At 57.9% G+C, this 18,697-nt stretch overlaps 1 protein-coding gene across 3 annotated transcripts in view; it reads left to right on the top strand.

Moving 5' to 3' along the window:
* The window catches only part of Elfn1 (extracellular leucine rich repeat and fibronectin type III domain containing 1), a 41,823-nt gene extending 24,497 nt beyond the window's left edge, over window positions 1-17,326 (top strand). For all 3 annotated transcript variants that reach the window (XM_070033419.1, XM_070033420.1, XM_070033418.1), the window contains exon 2: window positions 14,245-17,326. In XM_070033419.1, the coding sequence (XP_069889520.1) occupies window positions 14,507-17,023 (2,517 nt within the window). In that variant the 5' untranslated portion in view covers window positions 14,245-14,506 and the 3' untranslated portion in view covers window positions 17,024-17,326. The remainder of the gene's footprint in view (window positions 1-14,244) is intronic.
* Window positions 17,327-18,697: the final 1,371 nt, after the last annotated feature.

Here is an 18,697-nt window from a genome sequence, read left to right on the forward strand (position 1 = left end):
TGTGTGTGTGTGTGTGTGTGTGTGTGTGTGTGTGTGTGTGTGTGTATTTGGAGGTGTTCAAGACCTACCGACCCCTATCTGGGTCTTGCTATTTGGTGTAATCAGAAGCACTGAAAAGATGAAATTGAGAATAACTTTCTCACCCGATGATTTGGCATTACTTTATGCTGTATGAAGTAGGGATTGGATCTGACGTTCTAGCTGCTGCCATGTTTCCACTTTTCTCCTGGTGGAAGGAATGCTGACGACAGGGCAGGGACAGTTCCAGGACGCCTGCAGTCCCTTCTGTTTTGTCACCATTAGCATGCGTGTCCTCCTCTTCTCAAGATAACTGCCACGCTTCCAGCGGTTGCATCTGTGTCTCAGGCAGGAAAGAAGTCAAGCAGGGAAGAGGCAGAGGAAGAAAGGCAAAGTGCCAGCAGAATCTGCTTGTTCTTAGGAAGGAAGTAATGGGCTCCAAAGTTCATTTCCTGCCCACCAGCCCACTCTACTATGGACTTGTGGTTGGCGCTCACCTAATAGTGTATCCATTCAGACACCTATTGACTACTTATATGCTTGGTGTCTGATATGAGCACACACTCCTGCTGCTTGACAGAGCGGGAGGGACCGAGGGCACATTTATTGAGCACTTACTGTATACAGGCCCTTTCTGCCCTTGCGTCTAACCTGTAACCCCAGTGGTGTCAATGCAAAGAGGGGCTGGGTCCACCCAGGCCCCACCCCCCTGGCCTTGCAACTCTGCAACTCCTTCACTGCCCACCCCAAAATGCCTTCAGTTCCAGGCCAGCTCTGCCCAGAGGAGGCTGTGGGGACGGGCGGGGAGGGGGTGGGGGTACAGCGTGGCTTCTGAGAGGGAAGGTGGCAGGTGTGGACGGGCTGAGGGCTGAGGGCTGAGCCAAGCTGCTGAAACCCAGCCCTCCCCCAGTACAGTGTTTAACTCCAGGGGAAGTTTCTTTCTTCTCTTATTTACAAAACAGTCCCTAAAGGGCTGCAACCCAGAACTGGTCAGGCAGCTCAGAACCCATCCCAGTAGCTTCTGTGTCTAGGACCAAAAGTGGCTGTTGCAGCTCCTACCACCACATCTGCATCCCAAGAGGACAAGGGGCAGGCATGCTTATTCTCTTTAAGGGAGTGATTGAACAGTAGAAGTCTTCAACTCTATTCACGTCTTTGGGGCTGCTGGGCCACGCCTGTGAGAGGCTTGGGCTCTGGGCTTTGAGATGGATTATATGTATATTTCTATGTCGGTTGCTGGGGCTGGCACGCTGTCCAGCACCGCCAGGGGAACAGACATTGGGGGTCGATGGAAGGTCTTGGTAACTCGCTCTCCGTGGGCGTCCTGGGCCTCAGGACCTGATGAGACTTGAACAGTGCCAGGACCTGGCGGGCAATGAGAAAGGGGCCCCAGCGGCCGGGCCCAGGAGACCCCGATTCCATAGAAGAAAAACATCAGCAAGACAGGCTGCATAGACAGCTCGGGGTGTCTCTCAGTAAAAAGGGACACCATGGATTACCTGGAGTCACGGTGTGCTCTGGGCTTGTGTGGACACCCAGAACATTCTGTCCACATTCTGACTGGGAGCAGCCCCCCGGGACCCCACCCCTCCCGCCAGGACAGCTCTGACTTTGTTCCTCCTGGCTGTCCGGCCCTCGCGCCCATCTCTTGTCACCTGCCCTGGACTGAGGGTCCTCCACAACCTGCCCTCGCATCTCGCATCTCCCCTCCGAGCCCGAGCGGCTTGGAGGCCCTGGGGCGCTGTCCAGGGTCCTGACCATGCGCATGGGCCAGGCAGCCCTGACACAGCCGGGGTGGATCCTCCTTCCCCAGCCCCCACCTCCAGGCCCCCCAGCTGGTCTTCATGGGGCCCCCAGCAACCACCCCTTATGCACGCACATCCTGATCCCCACGTCTCCCCCCAGAAATCTGACCTGGTGGCATCATGGAGGTAAGCTCTCCCAGCCTGAGGCCCACCCTACCTTTGCCCATCCGGGTCCTGCAGCCAGACCGAGGGGGACAGAGCTGCGCCCTGTGACCCCTGACACACCTCCAGGGAAGAGGAAGATCGGCCCAACCACGGACCAAAGCCAGTAGCCTGGCCCACCAGGCTTCCTCTGCCTGCCTCAGTTTCCCCACAGGCCTCCTGGAGTCTTGAAAGCCCCCTTGCTAGTGCCGCAGGAGGCCTGTGCAGCCTCCAGAAAGGGGTCACAGCCCACACCCCAAACACTTTGGAGATGGGGACCCTGCTGGCTTTATTGCCCGAGGCTCTGCAGAGAGGCCCCTGGGCTGGATGCAAGGAGGGGGTGTGGGTTGGGGGGTCACTGTTGCAGTACCTGCAGGGCTGTGGGGGTCTCAGGACAGCCCAGGCTGTATCCCAGTCCTGAACTCACCCATCTCAGTACTCACCTTCCTTCTTCCCTCCCCTCCCTTCCTTTCTCCTTCCCTCTCCTCCAACCTTCCTTCCTTCCTCCACTCCATCCCTCCTTTCTTGTTTTGTCCTGGGGTTCGAACTCAGGACCTCACTTGCTAGGCGGGTGCTCCACCACATGAGCTATACCTCCAGTCCTTTTTGTTTATTTTTGGAACAGAGCCTCACACTTTTACCCTGGGCCGACCTGGACCTCCATTCTCCTATTTACCCTGGAGGCGTGGCTCAAGTGCTAGAGCACCAGCCAAGAGCAAGAAAGCTGAGCAAGAGCAGGAGGCCCTGAGTTCAAGCCCCAGTACTGACAAAAACCAATAACTAAACACAAGCCATCCCTCCCCAGTGTCTGTGGTGGCTGCTCTGATTGATTTTTTTGGTTGGTCCTGGGGCTTGAACTCAAGGCCTGGGCGCTGTCCCGGAGCTCTTTTTGCTCAAGGCTAGCACTCTACCACTTTGAGCCACAGCGCCACTTCTGGTTATCTGGTGGTTAATTTCCTGCCCAGGGCTGCTTTGAACTGCGATCCTCAGATCTCAGACTCCTGAGTAGCGAGGATGACAGGCTGGACCAGCCTGCTCTGATGTAGGAGCCAGGGCTTTGTTTCCCTCCCTCCCGAGCTCCCGGGCTCCTGGGACTCCCTGGTGCCCGGACTCTGATTACATGTCTCCTCCAGTGGGGGGGGGGGGGTAGGGCTTACACAGCAGTTCCTTCCTTTCCAGAAACACTCTAAAATATATTATAAAATATTCAAGACATCTCAAATATTTAAGAAATCCCTAATAAATATTTCATTAATTATAAAATATGTAATACAACCAAAGGTTTGTGGGGTTGATATTATATACACCTACCTCCCCTCCCCCCCATTAAAGTAAATTTCCACATGCTGGACACTTCCTGGGGACTGTCAAAATTGCTGTTTCCCTCCCTGATTTTCTTGTTGTTTTTTTTTTGTTGTTGTTATGTTTTTTGTTTTTTGTCTTTTGTTATTTGTGGGGCTTGAACTCAGGGCCTGGGCGCTGTCCCTCAGCTCTTCAGCTCAAGGCTAGTGCTCTACCACTTGAGCCACAGCGCCACTATCAGTTTCCTGGTGGTTTAGTGGAGATCAGAGTCTCAGAGACTTTCCTGCCTGGGCTGTCTTTGAATCATGATCCTCAGATCTCAGCCTCCTGAGTAACTAGGATTACAGGTGTGAGCCACCAGTGCCCAGCCTGATTTTCTTTAAATAATAGTTGTGGCAAAGTGTACATAGCATGAAATTTACCTCTGTGTGTGTGTGTGTGTGTTACTGGAGTTTCAACTCAGGGCCTTGTGATGGCTAGGCAGACACTCTACCAGTCAGATATACCTGGCCCTTTTCACTTTAGTGATTTTGCTTTTGGGGTATTTGAATAGGGTTCCAAGTTTTTGCCCAGCCATCCTGGAGCTTGATCCAGGTTCTGCTGGGATTCCAGGTGTGAGTCCCTACACCTGACCCGTTGTTAGGTTTGCATCTTGTGCTCCGGATCTCCTGAGTAGCTGGGATTACAGGGGTGAGCCATGTTGCCTGATGCATTCCCCACTTTGGGTTTTCTTTTTACATGTACGGATCCTGGCACAGCTCCCGACTTGCATGCTCTAAAGCCGTCGCAGGACGGCACGCAGGTGGTCTGCACAGCGGTTTTGGGGGCCTGTAGGTTTCGGTCCCTGCTGTGCGCTCTTCCCTAGTGCGCATGCCCTGTGATACTTTTCACCCACTGTCCTGGGCCGTCGTAATGGCACGGCTGGGTCGGTCCTTGGCCCGGCTCCCCGGTCCTGCGCGGCTGCAATCCAGCCCCAGATTCCAGCTCACCCATGGGGTCTGCGGGTCACAGCAGCAGCGTCAGGTCAGCGCCGCTGCAGCACATTGGCGGGTGTGTGGGGATGGCGGGCCCTTCCGAGGCCACGCCCACCACCCGAAGCCACGCCCGCCCGCCCGCCAACCTCACCCAGGCCACGCCCACTCAACGCCAGACCCGGTCCTCTAACCACGCCCGCCGCTCATAAAGCCACGCCCATCCATTCGCGACCACGCCCAGCCCCTTCCACTTCCGCTCACTTGGGCACAGGCCCGGTGACAGACAGGAGGGTCTCATCGGGCTGTTGGGCTCCAGTGCTGGCATCGCCGCTTGGCAAGCTGTGGCACTGCTGGACCACCCGTTTAAGTTGAGGCCCAGTTGAGCTCTGGAGTCACACAGATTATCCGCGGTGCACACGGGACTAGACCCGAGGCCCTGAGAACCAGGCTGGATCACCCGTCATCACCTCCTGGTGCGGATGGGCCACGCTGCGCGGGCTCTCCCTGCACTCCGTGGCTCTCTACTCCGAGGGTCACCTCCTCACCGTCCCACCAACCCCTTCTCTTCTTGAAGGGGGACAGACGTGGGGTGCCCTCCTCCCTTTACGTCCTCCCCAGCAGTGGTTGCAGTGTCTGTGCGTCCGCGTGTGGATGACCAGAGCTAAGGCACGGGTGGAGGGTGCACCCTGGGGCCCCGCCCACGGAGGGCGAGAGCGGCTCTCTCTTAAGGTCTCCACCCCCACTTAGATCAACAACAGTCTGAGACACCAAGCAAATGTAATTCTGCAGAATGTTGGGGAGATTATCTGCCCTGGTGGTGTGCGATTTGTGGAAAGAATTCAAAGACAGCTCTGCGTGTGAGAAATCAATTAATGTAATACGTCGTAGCACAGGGCACTCGCTTTTCCTGCTAATAATTGACAAGAGGCATTTGACAAAATTTCATGCCAATTTCTGATTTGAAAGCATCTGCAAAGAATAGACCCCGGGTGACGGTTTCTTATCAGTAAAGAATCTGTCTCCATTCCACAGCAGTAATACAAATGGTGACTTTTCTTGCCGTGCCAGGATTTGAACTCAGGGCTTTGCACTTGCTAGGCAGGCATTCTACCATCTGAGCCATGACTCCAGATCCTTTTTTATTTTTGCCCTTGGTTAAGGACCTTCACCCTACTTGTGCTTCCCTTTGTCACTGGGAATGACAGGCAAACATCACTGTGTGCAGCCATCGTGCCTCTCCCAAAACTGGGATTACAGATGCACTTCACTGCCTTCAGCATTTAGTTAATATGGGGTTTCTTAAACTTCTCTGCCCTGGTTGGCCTTGAACCATCATCCCTTAATCTCTGCCTCCCAAGTAGCTATGATGACAGGTTGAAACCACTGTACTTTGCAAGGGTGACATTTTTTTAATCAGAAAAAGAGTTATTGAAAAGAAAACAGCAGCCCCCTTTTCTCATTATGCAGAAATTCTGGACATTGCAATAAGACATGAAACAGGATTCAAAGACAAAGAAAAGAATTGCAATGATTTGCAGTCAGTGTGATTTGAGACCCAAGAGAACCAACAGGGAAAAAAGAAAAATAATTTCATAGGAGAGTTTAATAATGATGGTGCCGGGCCGGATATAAAACAAACATCATACAAATCAATAATTTTCATCTGTGCTCAGAACAAGCAGTCGGGACATAAAATGAAGTAATGGCTCCCCCCGCGCAGAGCAGGAACAATAAAACAACAAAAGAAGAAACCCCAAGGAAATTCCTGAGCGAAGACGTACAAGAACCAAGTGAGGATTATTGTGAAGAACTGGATAACGTTTGCTGGAGAGACAGAAAACAGGAGTGGACCCAGGACCGAGCCTAGAACCCTCCAGAAGTTGCTCCAGAGTTTATTCAGGGCTGCAGATCTGCCCAGCGCTCCAGGATGGACGGCTTTGAAGAGTGGACATCAGAGCATAGGAAAGTTGGTCACAAAGAATATTCAAACAATAGGAGCAAGCCGGGCAACCTGGCTCACACCTGCCATCCAAGCTACCCAGGAGGCTGAGAACTGAAGATCCAGGTTTAAAGACAACCAGGGCAGGAAAGTCTGTGAGACTCTTATCACCAATGAACCAGCAAAAACCTGGAAGTGGAGCTGTGGCTCAAGTGGTAGAGTGCTAGCCTTGGGCAAAAAAAACTTAGAGACAGTACCCAGGCTCTGAGTTCAAGCCCCAGGACTGGCACAGAAAGGAAGGAAGGAAAGAAGGAAGGAGGAGGAAAAGAAGGAAGCAAAGAAGGAAGGAAGGAAAAGCAAAGGCTCAGGAATAAAGGGGAGTGTGGCTGATCCAGTGTGGATAGGAGCTGGCCTGGCTGAAGAAGAGGGAGAGGGTCCCCCCCCCCGCAGAACTAGTGCCCCCGGCCATCCTCTGGGGTAGCTGTGGGTTTCATGTCTTCATTGATTGTACTCTCTGCTGTGCTTGGTGGGGTGCTGATCCCCCACAGCTTCTAGAAGAAGAGTGGCCAGGTCTGTAGTGGGGGTGCCAGCGGGGAGCTCTGGGGCTGCAGAGAGAGACCCGGGCCCAGCCTGGGGTCTGAGCACAGGAACGGGTAAGTGGTGATTCGGAGAGAAGCAATGCCATGTTCTGGAATATGCCAGAATCCCGGGTTGAGCAGGAGATGACCTGGGGATGCCGGGGCGGTGGGGGGACTCTGTGGGGGGAGGGGAGGTCGGGGTGTCACCAATCTAGCAGAGCAAATGGATTGTTCGATACGGAGTGTCAGGACGATTTGTCGCCTGCGTGGGGGGGGGGGGGGAGGAAATCAATTTTAATCCTTCTCTAAGCCGGAGAAAAAGGTTCTGGGCATCCAGCAGCACACAACGTTAAATGCTAGAATTCAAACCCGAAAGGCGTGAGGAGACCGAGCCGGGGTGGGCACCCAGATGGCCCCTGCCTTGTCCCCAGCTGCACTGAGGCCCAAGCCATGGGGCTGTGGGGGACATGGGACATCTTGGGATCCCTTCCCTGAATTCAGAGCCACCGATGCCACAGCACCACCACTGACAGCACGCTCTAAGGAAGAGAAAGTTATTGTCAGCGTTAACACCAGCCCCACGAAAGGGTTATTTCTCCTTTTTATTTTCTTTTAATTAATAAATATCTAATTATTTGGGGGTGGGGGCCTCTTAAGGCTTGAGCTCGGCCTGTGTGCTGTCCATGAGCTTTTTCCTCAAGGCTAGGGCCCTACCATTTGAGCCATACCTCGAGTCTGGCTGTATTTTTTATTGGTTAATTGGAAATAGGATCTCATGGACTTTTCTCCCCAGTCTGCCTTTGAACTGCTATCCTCTAGATCTCAGCCTCCCGAGTAGCTAGAGTGACAGGCACAAGCCACCAGTGCCTGGCTCTTTTGTTTGAAATAGAATCTATACAGCTCAGGCTGTCCTGGAAATGGTGTTCCTCCTGCCTCTATCTCCTGAGTGCTAAGGTTATGAGCCAGGGCCAGGACTTAGCTCCAGGGAGGTTCCTTGGAGACAAAGGCCAGCCTCTCAGCGCAGCTGCTCAGGACATGGGTCTCTGCGTGGGGACACCGTGTGGCCTCTGTGGGAGGCTGGTGGCTGAGCCTCCTTGGGGACTGGATCCGATCACTTGAGAGGCAGCTATTTGGAGGATCAAGGTCCAAGGCTAGCAAACAAAAAGATCACATCTCAACAAACAAATCTGGTGCAGTAATGCCCACCTGCAATCCCAGCTCTAAAGGAGGCAGAGCTGTAAGAAGATCAAGGTAGGAAGCCAACCCTGGGCAAAAGCTTGGGACCTTAACCTAAAGCAAAAAATAGCTGGGGATGTGACTCAAGTGGTAGAGTACCAAGCCTAGCAAGTGCAAGCCCCCTCCCCCCCTGAGATTAAGCCAAAAATAAAAAAGGGGGAAAGAAGCAAAAAGAGAAAGGATCTGTAAGCACAGGATCTTCAGAAAGGGCTTCCCGGAACCGGGGAGCTCCTGGAGGTGAGGGTGGGGCTCAGAGGAGAACAGCAGATCTCAGCATTCAGTCTCAAACCAGCCCCCCACACCCCCAAAGAACTAGAAAGACTCAGATCAGACTAAAGATAGAACTTCCCGGATGCCAGCCTTACGGATAGTACAAGCGCTAGACTCATGCTGGCTCCAGTGACGTTGTCTGATGGCAGTGGGGGTGGGGTGGGGGTGTTCCTCTGGAGGGGGGGGTCACGTGTCACCCCGCATCTTTAGGACTAGCCCCCCACCCCCCGCCGGGGCCTGGGCAGGAAGCCGTGGCAGAGTGATTTCTCCCTCCACCGGTGCTGTACATCATGTTTTTTAATTTAAAAAAGATGCCCAGCGGAAGGATAACAGACCATTAAATGTTTGGGTCCCTAATTAACTTCAGAGCAGCCTGGAGCCAAAGGACCATGGGCAGGCAGAGGCTTAGAGCCCCAGGGGGGCGGGCCTCCTGGGGGAGGGGGAATGGGGCCTACACCGCTGGAAATTCAGGGTGAGGCAGCAGAGATCCTTTTTTTTTTTTGTTAGGATCTCAACTTTCCAGCCTCCTGCCTCAGCCTCCCAACTGCTGGGATATAAAACAGACTGACTGGTGGTTAGACCCCTCTGGGCTTCTCTGAGCAGGTGTCTTCTCCTCCTCTGTCCTCTGTCAGGGAGTCATTGGCTCCGGCCTCTCGGCAGACGGGGGGCCGGTGGTATCCAGTAGGCACTCAATAAATGCCTGCTGTGGAGGAAGCGCCCAGATCCCTCTGCTTCACATTCAAGGGACAGAGACCACAGGACCCCCAAGGTCATACCCAAGGTCATCTGGCACCCAACTGAGCACAGGCTGACTCACTGTGTGATCTTGGATAGGGCCTCAGTTTCCCCATCTGTAAAATGAGCTTCTTGTAGCCCAGCCAGCTGGAGGACAGGGTCAGGGCCAGCTAAGGCCCCTGGCCTGCCACTGGTGACCTATGGCCAAGTCCAAGGTGCCAGGCCTGCTGACTCAGCAGTCCTGGCAGCCCCAGCGGGGGCGGGGCACTGCTGTCCTCCATGGGCCCCTGGCAGATGGCCTGAGGGTCCCTGGGTCCCTTGTGGCCGATGTGTGTGGCTGCTCATGCCTTCCCTCCCACCCACTGTTGGTGGAGCAGGAGCACATGTCCACAGAAAATCCCCCAACACCAGGCCGAGTTCAGGGACTGGAAGCAACGAGGCCGCCATCCCTGGCACCAGCCTGGCACAGACAGGCCCAGCACCCTTCTGCCTTGGATGGATGAGGAAGCCGAGCTCAGAGAAGGTGAGGAACTTTCCCAAGATCACACAGCCAGAACCCAGCCAAGTCCATTGCACCTCCACATCCTGGCCTTGACATGGCAGGGGACAGGCAGGACCCTGCCTGAGCTTGGGTGGTGGGGGTCTGACGGGAGCCCCCAAGCCTCCCGGACCTGCCTTCACAGCCGTGTGGCTTCTACACCAGAGATGGGCAGACGCTAGCAATAAACATGATCTAGCAGCCAAACATCAGGGCGGTGATAAAGGTATCGATCTAGAACTTTCCACCCATCCCCCTGCCCTCCCCCCACCTCCCCCACCCGTGGAAAGGGAGTCCAAGCCATCAGCACAATCCTGCAGCCCTGGCCCAGGCCCCAGCCCCGGCCTCCCTCTCCTCTCCCAAGCCACCAGGGAGAGAAACAATATTTTTTTCCAGATGCCCTGCGTCCCAGCCCCGCTGCCGTGATTATGCAAACCAGTCATCACAAGTTTAAAAGCCTGGAACCGCCATATTTCTTTATTTCGTTAGCGGCGCCAGGCACCGGGCTGCAGAGTGGATGTGACCAAGGGAGCTTGGCGCCAGCCTCGTGTGAATGGTCCCCATTGTTGCCTGGGTGAGAGGAGGGGTGTGTGTGTGTGTGTGTGTGTGTGTGTGTGTGTGTGTGTGTGTGTGTGTGTGTGTGTGTGTGTGTGTGTGTGTGTGTGTGTGGCTGTGTGTGGCTGTGTGTGGCTGTGTGTGGCTGTGTGTGGCTGTGTGGCTGTGTGGCTGTGTGGTCTGAAGACCTTGGGGTGTGTGCAAGTATGTGTCACCCACTGGGTGTGTTCACATATGAGTCTGTGTTTGCAGATGTATGTGTGTAAGATATATCATGAAAGCTGGGTGCGGTGGCACAAGCCTGTAATCCCAGCACTTAGGAGGCCAAGGTGGGAGGATTGAGTTTTGAGGCAGTCTGGACTCCAAAGCTTTGTCTTTTGGAAAGAAAGGGGGGAGGAGGAAAGGAGGGAGGGAGAAAGGAGGGCTGTGCACTGGTGAGTTTTAAAGGCAGCCTGGGCAGGGAAGCCTGAGAAATTCCATCTCCCAGCAGCCAGCAAAAAGTCAGACTGAAGGTGTGCTTCAAGTGGTAGAGAACCAGCGGGGAGTGAAAAAGCTGAATGAGAGCTCAAGGCCCTGAGTTCAAACCCCGGGTCTGGGAAGAAAAGAAGGGAAGGAAAGAGGGGAGGAGAAATCATAAGGGCTCAGCCAGGCAGACACAGGGTGTTTGAACCTCTCATCTGGAGTTCAGTAGTCTCCAGGAAGGAAACAGGAGGGGAAACTGAGGCCAGGGATGCCCCCCCCCAACTTGGATCCCTGGCCTCTGCTCCTGTGAAGGAGAGAAGGACTCAAGTCCTGGCTCCTCTCCTGGCACTCGGGGCCTCCCACCCCGGCCCGGGCAGGCCCTGCAGGCTGGGGTCCTATGTGGCATTGCTGGCTTCACCCTGAACCCAGAGTGGGAAGTCTCTCCTTGACTGTCCTGTCCCTGTACCCCGCTTCTCACTGCCTAGCAAACTCCTCCTTGGCTGCTAGAACCCTTCAGCTGAAATCCTGCCTGCCAGCCCACGGCCCTGGGGGGCCCCTAGCTTTGCTCAGCCTCCTCTTTGCGGCCGTCAGAGCTCTGTCCAGCAGTCTGTCTGCGGTGCATGTGGGATGTCCAGTCAGCAAGGCGGGCACCGCCCCCCCTTCGCCCCGTCCAGGCCCGGGGAGTCCTGGCTGGTACGGCTGTCATCAGCCCGCCCTGGCTGCTGAGCCCCAGTCCCCTCCGTCCCCCGCCAGCGCCCACGGAAGGTCGACTTCACCTCATCCATTCCCCCCAGGCTTTCAGTGTGGCCCTGGGTACACAGAGTGTTCTCGAATGCCCATCCACCCCAGGACGGGCAGCCTGTGCTGACCCATGGAGGCCACCCTCCCATCCCTACACTCCCTCTGTGAGGCGTGAGTATGAGAGTTGTGCACAGAGATGGGGGGCGTCAGCCACATGGAGCAAAGCCACAGGGGTGATGTAGTTGGGAGGGGCAAGGCCATGCTGGTCCAGCGAGGACCTGGGCTGGGCCAGGCAATGCTGGGGGGGGGGAGCAGTGGGAGGCGTGGGCTCCGCGCGGCTTCCGGGACGGGGGCCAGGGCTGGGGGTTACGGGAGGCCCCCAGAGAGCCAAAGGAAGCCAGGAGATGGTGGAGAGTGCTCGTTCTTAGTTTGAGAAAATTTACCATTGAGCCGAAAGGATTGGTGGATGGCCAAGTTTTGGCTGGTAGTTTCGTGGAAGGTTCTAGAAGTATGTGGTTCACCAAAATGGCCACTAGCTTTATGTGTGGCACTCAGTAGCCACATGGGGCAGGGGCAGGGGGCACTGACCTAGATGGCACGCCAGGATGTCTGGTCATACGGTAGCATATCAACACTGGACAGGGGCGTGGATGGGGGTTGTGGGGACTCAGCAGAGAAGAAAAGGTGGCGAGGACTTGGGGTGGCCTCCGTGTCTCTCAAGGCGAGAGGCCCAGGGGCTGGGGCATCTCCTGGGGTGCGGCAGACCCCTGCCCCAAGTTGGAGAGGCTGGAGCAGGAGAGTAGGGGCTGCCAGCACTGAGGTTTGATGAGTGAAAAACCGATCACAGAGCAGGGGCTAGTGTGACTGGGGAGGGGGAGGGGAGGCGGGGGAGGCAGGGGCTGGGTGAAGGATGGGGCCTGGGCTGTCCTAGACCTGCCCAGTGATTCCCCTGGTAGTTCCCCCCCTTCCCCCCCCCCGGTGGCTGGGACCCTTGAAGGACACTTGTCCTTAGCCTGGCTCAGCACCTGGTGCCTGGCAGTGAGGCAGGGCTGGGTGGCATGCTCTAGGCAGGTGCAGGGCACTAGTCAAGGCTGGAATGTGGAACCTCCGGTCCCCAGAGCCAGCAGCGCCCGGCTGGATGTACAGGGGGCCTGAGATTGTTTTTGGCTTCATGAAGCAGAGCACAAATCCCTAGACCTCTGCTGGTGGGGGATGGGACAGTGAGCAGGGCTGGGCTGCGCCTGCTGGATCTGGAGCGCCCACAGTGCCATTCACACACAGGGTCCCACGTGTGTGCAAACGTGTGTGTAAGTGGGTAGGTACATGGTCAGCCAGCACGTGTGTGTAAATGCATGCTCCCCGTGTGCAGCTCCAGCCCTGGGAGCCGGGCAGGTGGCAAGCAGCGGTGGCAGGCACCTGGGTGGAGCTTTTTAATCCTCCTTAACTTGGAGTTATTTTGAGCTAGAGATTAACGCTGATTTCCATCATGCCAAGTGGCCACACCTCCCAGGAGTGGGACTGGGCTCGGGCACCCCCTTCCGGAGGCTGGAATCCCAGTGCCGATGGGCCATCTCCACGGTGTGAGCAATGATAGGGGCAGTGGAGACAGAGGCAGCCCGCCAGACCTTACCAGGCCCCTCTCAAATGTGGCTTTCATTATGTGATCCAGAACACCCCATTCTTACGCTGGCCCGAGTTTGGGATGCAGGCCCGAGTTTGCCCCATCCACAAGGCCCTGTAGCTGGCAGGCGCGGGCTGCAGCCTCTCTCTCCCCCTGGCTCCGGTCTCTCCCCTGTCTTTAAATCAGAAGCAGTCTTCCCCGGGAGCCAGATCAGAATTGTTCTTTATGAAGTTTCCAAAGGAGGGAAAATCCATTCCCCATCATTATATTTTTTCTCCTAATTTGAGCCGTCTCAGTGCGGACTAGTTACAGACGTCAATATGGTGAAATACACCCGGCTGGCTGCCAGCCAGGCCGGGGAGCAGTCAGAGGCGGAGGCCGCAGTAAATCCAGATATTAACAAGCAAGCCCACCCGCCCTTCATCCTGCTGGCTACCTATGCCAGGACTGGAGAGGAGCCGAGCCCAGGCACGGAGCACTGCCAGGCTCTGGGCAGCCCCTGTAGCTGGTCCTCCCCAGGAGGGCAGCCTGGGTCCATGCAGGGGCGCAGATGAGGCCCCATGGCCCCTTCCCTCGTTGGCTGAGCGGCTTTAGGTCTCTCGGTTTCCTAGTTGGTTCAGGGCTGTGTTTCGCAGCCGTGACTCCTCCATGCTGTGGCAGGACTCGGCCATGCAGGGGTGTCATGTCCACCCTGCGAGCTAGGACGTGCACACGGGTACCTGGGGCTCCTTGGGTCGTCTCAGCCCACCCCCACCCCCCTGTGCCGTGCTCCGAGGTCTCTGTTCCAGTCTCCGCTATTTTACAGCCACTTTTCCCCGGGGCGAAGGATGTAGCCTCCGTGGCTGCGGCCACCGTGAGTGTGACCTGTGGTTGTGGTCTCTGTGGGCGTGGCCTGGCTGGGTATGGTGGTGGTGGGTGTGGTCTTGACGGCGTGGCTCCAATGGACGAGGGCTCACTGGGTATGGGTTCAGTGGGTGTGGCTCCCGATGGGCGCGGCTTCGTGGGCGTGGCTATGGTGGGCGTGGTTTCTGTGGATGAGCTCTCACTGGGTCTGGCTCCGGTGGGTGTGGTTTAGGTGGGCGTGGCCTGGCTGGGTATGGTGTTGGTGGGTGTGGTCTTGACGGCGTGGCCCCCAATGGACGAGGGCTCACTGGGTATGGGTTCAGTGGGTGTGGCCTCCCCGATGGGCGCGGCTTCGTGGCCTTGGTGGGCGTGGTTATGGTGGGTGTGGTTTCTGTGGATGAGCTCTCACTGGGTCTGGCTCCGGTGGGCGTGGTTTCGGTGGGCGTGGCTTCACGACCTGTTTTTTTTTTCTCTTTTGTCTTGCAGCAGGGACCCTCCAGAGCCGCCCCATCGCGGAGCAGAGCCACCAGGGCCCCCAGGCCCATGGGGCAGGAAGCCGAGGTCCCCACAGCACCGGGGCAGAAGATGACGGGCTGCGCGCCGTGAGGGAGCCGCCCTCCCTCCTCGCGCCTGCGGCCATGCGGCTTGGGACAGGACACCCCTGAGAGTTGGGGCAGCTCCCCGTCCCGCCTCTCCGGCCCCTCCCGACCCCTCGTCCTCCCCCTCCCCCTTGAGCAGGGCGGTCCCGATGGCCGGGTGCGGGTGGAGCGTGCTGTGGGCGTGCGTGGCGGCCGCCACGCTGCTGCACGCGGGGGGCCTGGCGCGGGGCGACTGCTGGCTGATTGAGGGCGACAAGGGCTTCGTGTGGCTGGCCATCTGCAGTCAGAACCAGCCTCCGTACGAGGCCATCCCGCAGCAGATCAACCACACCATCGTGGACCTGCGGCTGAACGAGAACCGGATTCGCAGCGTGCAGTTCGCGTCGCTGAGCCGCTTCGGGAACCTGACTTACCTCAACCTCACCAAGAACGAGATCGGCTACGTGGAGGACGGCGCCTTCTCGGGCCAGTTCAACCTGCAGGTGCTGCAGCTGGGCTACAACCGGCTGCGCAACCTCACGGAGGGTATGCTGCGCGGCCTCAGCAAGCTGGAGTACCTGTACCTGCAGGCCAACCTCATCGAGGTGGTCATGGCCAGTGCCTTCTGGGAATGCCCCAACCTCGTCAACATCGACCTCTCCATGAACCGCATCCAGCAGCTGGGCAGCGGCACCTTCGCCGGCCTGGCCAAGCTGTCGGTGTGCGAGCTGTACAGCAACCCCTTCTACTGCTCCTGCGAGCTGCTGGGCTTCCTGCGCTGGCTGGCCGCCTTCACCAACGCCACCCACACACACGATCGGGTGCAGTGCGAGTCGCCACCCGTCTATGCCGGCTACTTCCTGCTGGGCCAGGGCCGGCACGGCCACCGCAGCATCCTCAGCAAGCTGCAGTCTGTCTGTACTGATGACTCCTACGTGGCCGAGGTGGCCGTACCCCGTCTGAGCCTCGGGGGGCGCCCCCAGCCTGGACACTCTCCACCTCCACCGCCGCCGCCGCCACCAGAGCCCAGCGAGGAGCCCTGCCCGGAGGAGGAGTGCTTCTCCGGGGACGGCACCACGCCGCTGGTGGCCCTGCCCACCCTGGCCACCCAGGCGGAGGCCCGGCCCCTCATCAAAGTGAAGCAGTTGACCCAGAACTCGGCCACCATCACCGTGCAGCTGCCCAGCCCGTTCAACCGCATGTACACCCTGGAACATTTTAACAACAGCAAGTCGTCCACCGTGTCCAAGCTGACGCAGGCGCAGGAGGAGATCCGCCTCACCAACCTGTACACGCTCACCAACTACACCTACTGTGTGGTGTCCACCAGCTCCGGCACTCACCACAACCACACCTGCCTCACCATCTGCCTGCCCAAGCCTCCCAGCCCGCCCGGGCCCGTGCCCAGCCCCTCCACGGCCACGCATTACATCATGACCACACTGGGCTGCCTGTTCGGCATGCTGCTGGTCTTGGGGGTGGTCTACTACTGCCTGAGGAAGAGGAGGCGCGGCGAGGAGAAGCACAAGAAGGCTGCTGCGGCCGCCGCCGCAGGGAGCCTCAAGAAGAGCATCATCGAGCTCAAGTATGGGCCAGAGATGGAGGCCCCCGGCCTGGCCCCGCTGGCTCAGGGCCCGCTGCTGGGCCCCGAGGCTGTGACCCGCATCCCCTACCTGCCCACGCCCGGTGGTGAGGTGGAGCAGTACAAGCTGGTGGAGAGCAGCGACACCCCCAAACCCAGCAAGGGCAACTATATGGAGGTACGCACCGGGGAGCCCCCAGAACGTCGGGACTGTGAGCTGGGCCGGCCAGGCCCCGACAGCCAGAGCTCTGTGGCCGAGATCTCCACCATCGCCAAAGAAGTGGACAAGGTGAACCAGATCATCAACAACTGCATCGATGCCCTCAAGTCCGAGGCCAGCGCCTTCCAGGGCGCCAAGGCCGGGCCTGTGGCCTCCGCCGAGCCGCAGCTGGTGCTGCTGGCCGAGCCACTGGCCCCCAAGCACAGCTTCCTGTCCCCCGTGTACAAGGAGGCCTTCGGTCACGGCCTGCAGCGACACCACAGCGTGGAGGCCGCGGGGCCCCCGAGGGCCAGCACCTCGTCCAGCGGCTCCACGCGCAGCCCTCGGGCCTTCCGCCCGGAGTCCACGGCCGCCTCCGGCGTGCACAAGGCTGCGGTCAGCGAGGCCAAGTACATCGAGAAGAGCTCCCCGGTGCCCGACGCCATCCTCACTGTGACCCCCGCTGCCGCCGCGCTGCGGGCCGAGGCCGAGAAGGGCCGCGCATTCGGCAGCGAGCACCGCCACTCGTACCCCGGCCCCCACGCCGCCGAGCCCCCCGCGCCCCCGCCGCCACCGCCCCCCGCGCCGGCCCACGAGGGGCTGGGCGGCCGCAAGACCTGCATCCTGGAGCCACTCACCCGGCCCCGGCCCCGTGATCTGGCCTACTCCCAGCTGTCACCCCAATACCACAACCTCAGCTACTCCTCCAGCCCCGAGTACAGCTGCCGCGCCCCCCAGAGCATCTGGGGGCGCCTGAGGCTCAGCCGCCGGCGACACAAGGACGATGATGATGAGTTCATGGCCGCTGGCCATGCCCTGCGCAAGAAGGTCCAGTTTGCCAAGGACGAGGACCTCCATGACATCCTGGACTACTGGAAGGGGGTGTCCGCCCAGCACAAATCCTGAGCCCCGGCTGGTCCTTGAGGGCCCCCGAGGGTCCCCTGTCTCCCCCAAACCCCTGATGCCCACTGGACCAAAAAAAAAAAAAAACCCACATGACCTGTCATGACTCCGATTCTCACCACAAACCCCAACACACGCACACCCGGCTGGGCCAGCAGCGGGGACCATGAGGGGACCTTTGGAGGGTGACAGATAGATGTTCACGCTCATCTGTGACCTGGCACCAGCGGTATGCACGTGCACACATGCACACACATACACACGCACACACACGCACACGGGACTCCGGAAAACTGTGTCTTAGGGGTGGGGGTGGGGGTGGGTTTTTTTTCATTATCTTTCCTTTTTTGATTCTTCTCTGCTTTTTCTTTTAACTCTTTCTCTTTATGTTCTTCCTTTTTTAAAAAAAATTATAAAAGTTAAACTGCTAAAAAAAAAAAGGACATAAAACACCTGCTCTGGGGGTGTGGCCTCCTAGGACCCCCCCCCCCAGAACTGGTTTTCTGTGGACTCTGGACCACCCGTGTCTGTCCTGAGGCCACCAGGAAGGGGTAGAGTGGATGGGGGAGGGGGCCGGGGGGACCCTGGGGTCTTGGGTCAGAGGCGCAGGGTGGCTGCCATGGCTGGAGGGCACCACCAGGGGGCGTCAGGGGCCCCAGCCGCATCCCATTGCACACTGTCGTTAGTTGTTGTACAGAAAAAAAAAATTTCTATATTTGCAAATGTTTACTGTGAAATGAGAAAGAAAAAAAATTATGTCTACTAAACAAAAAAAATCTGCAAAGGAGAAAAAAAAACGAAAGTGTTTGTGGTGGATTTTTACTGTGGACTCCTTGGGGGGAGGTTTAGGGGGTCTCTCTGAGCCCATTTTGGGGGTGGCTGGGCCTTGTTGGAAGCCACAGCTGAATGATGGGCATGTGGGGCCCCTCGCTGGGGGAGGGGTCCTCAGCTTTGCCGGCTAGTGTGGGTGGGAAGGGGAGGCAGCGGCGAGGTGGGAGGCAGGGGGAGGCAGGGAGGAGGGGACTGAACTCAGGGCAGGCCTGGATGCTGGAGGCGCCAGAGGTGGCCCCATCTGCCTCCACATTCCCATACTGAGGTGGCAGAGGACAGCCTTGAGAGCCCCTAGGGATTGAGTTTGTGTGTGAGCCCATGATCAAAGCTGTGTACGTGTGGGGACCTGCAGTGCCAAAGCCTCACCCACAGGAAAAACCCTTGTCCTGAAGCTAGGAGCCTAGAGCCAGCCCTCAGTCCTCCAGCTGAGCCCTGTGAAGCCCTCCTCACCCCCTGCCCACCCTCTGTCCCACCATGAACAGTACTAGGTCTTTCAAGTCCCTGGAGCAAGTGTGAGAAAGTCTCTCTCTGAGTCTAGCTCTAGTACTTCCTGCTACTGAGCATGTGCTCACCAGGACTGTGACTTGAGGAGGAGAGCCCTTCCCAGGCCCCAGTTCACCTGCCAGCCACATGAGGGGCTCTGGGGCTGCCCCAGGGAACCAGTCCCAGCCCCAGGCCCCTGGGAGAGAAGGCGGGGGGCGGGGAAGGAGGGGTGGTCTTAAGGCTCTGCATGTCTAGGCCTGTTCCTCCCTCCCACTCAGTTCCGGGGCACCCTCCTGCCTGGTGCCAGACACATGGAAATCATATCCCCCACCTGGCTGGGGGACCCTCCCTTCATGATTCTAA

Source organism: Dipodomys merriami, unplaced genomic scaffold, assembly GCF_024711535.1.
Source record: "Dipodomys merriami isolate MVZ:Mamm:240054 unplaced genomic scaffold, mDipMer1.0.p SCAF_22, whole genome shotgun sequence".
Classification (NCBI taxonomy): Eukaryota; Metazoa; Chordata; class Mammalia; order Rodentia; family Heteromyidae; genus Dipodomys; species Dipodomys merriami.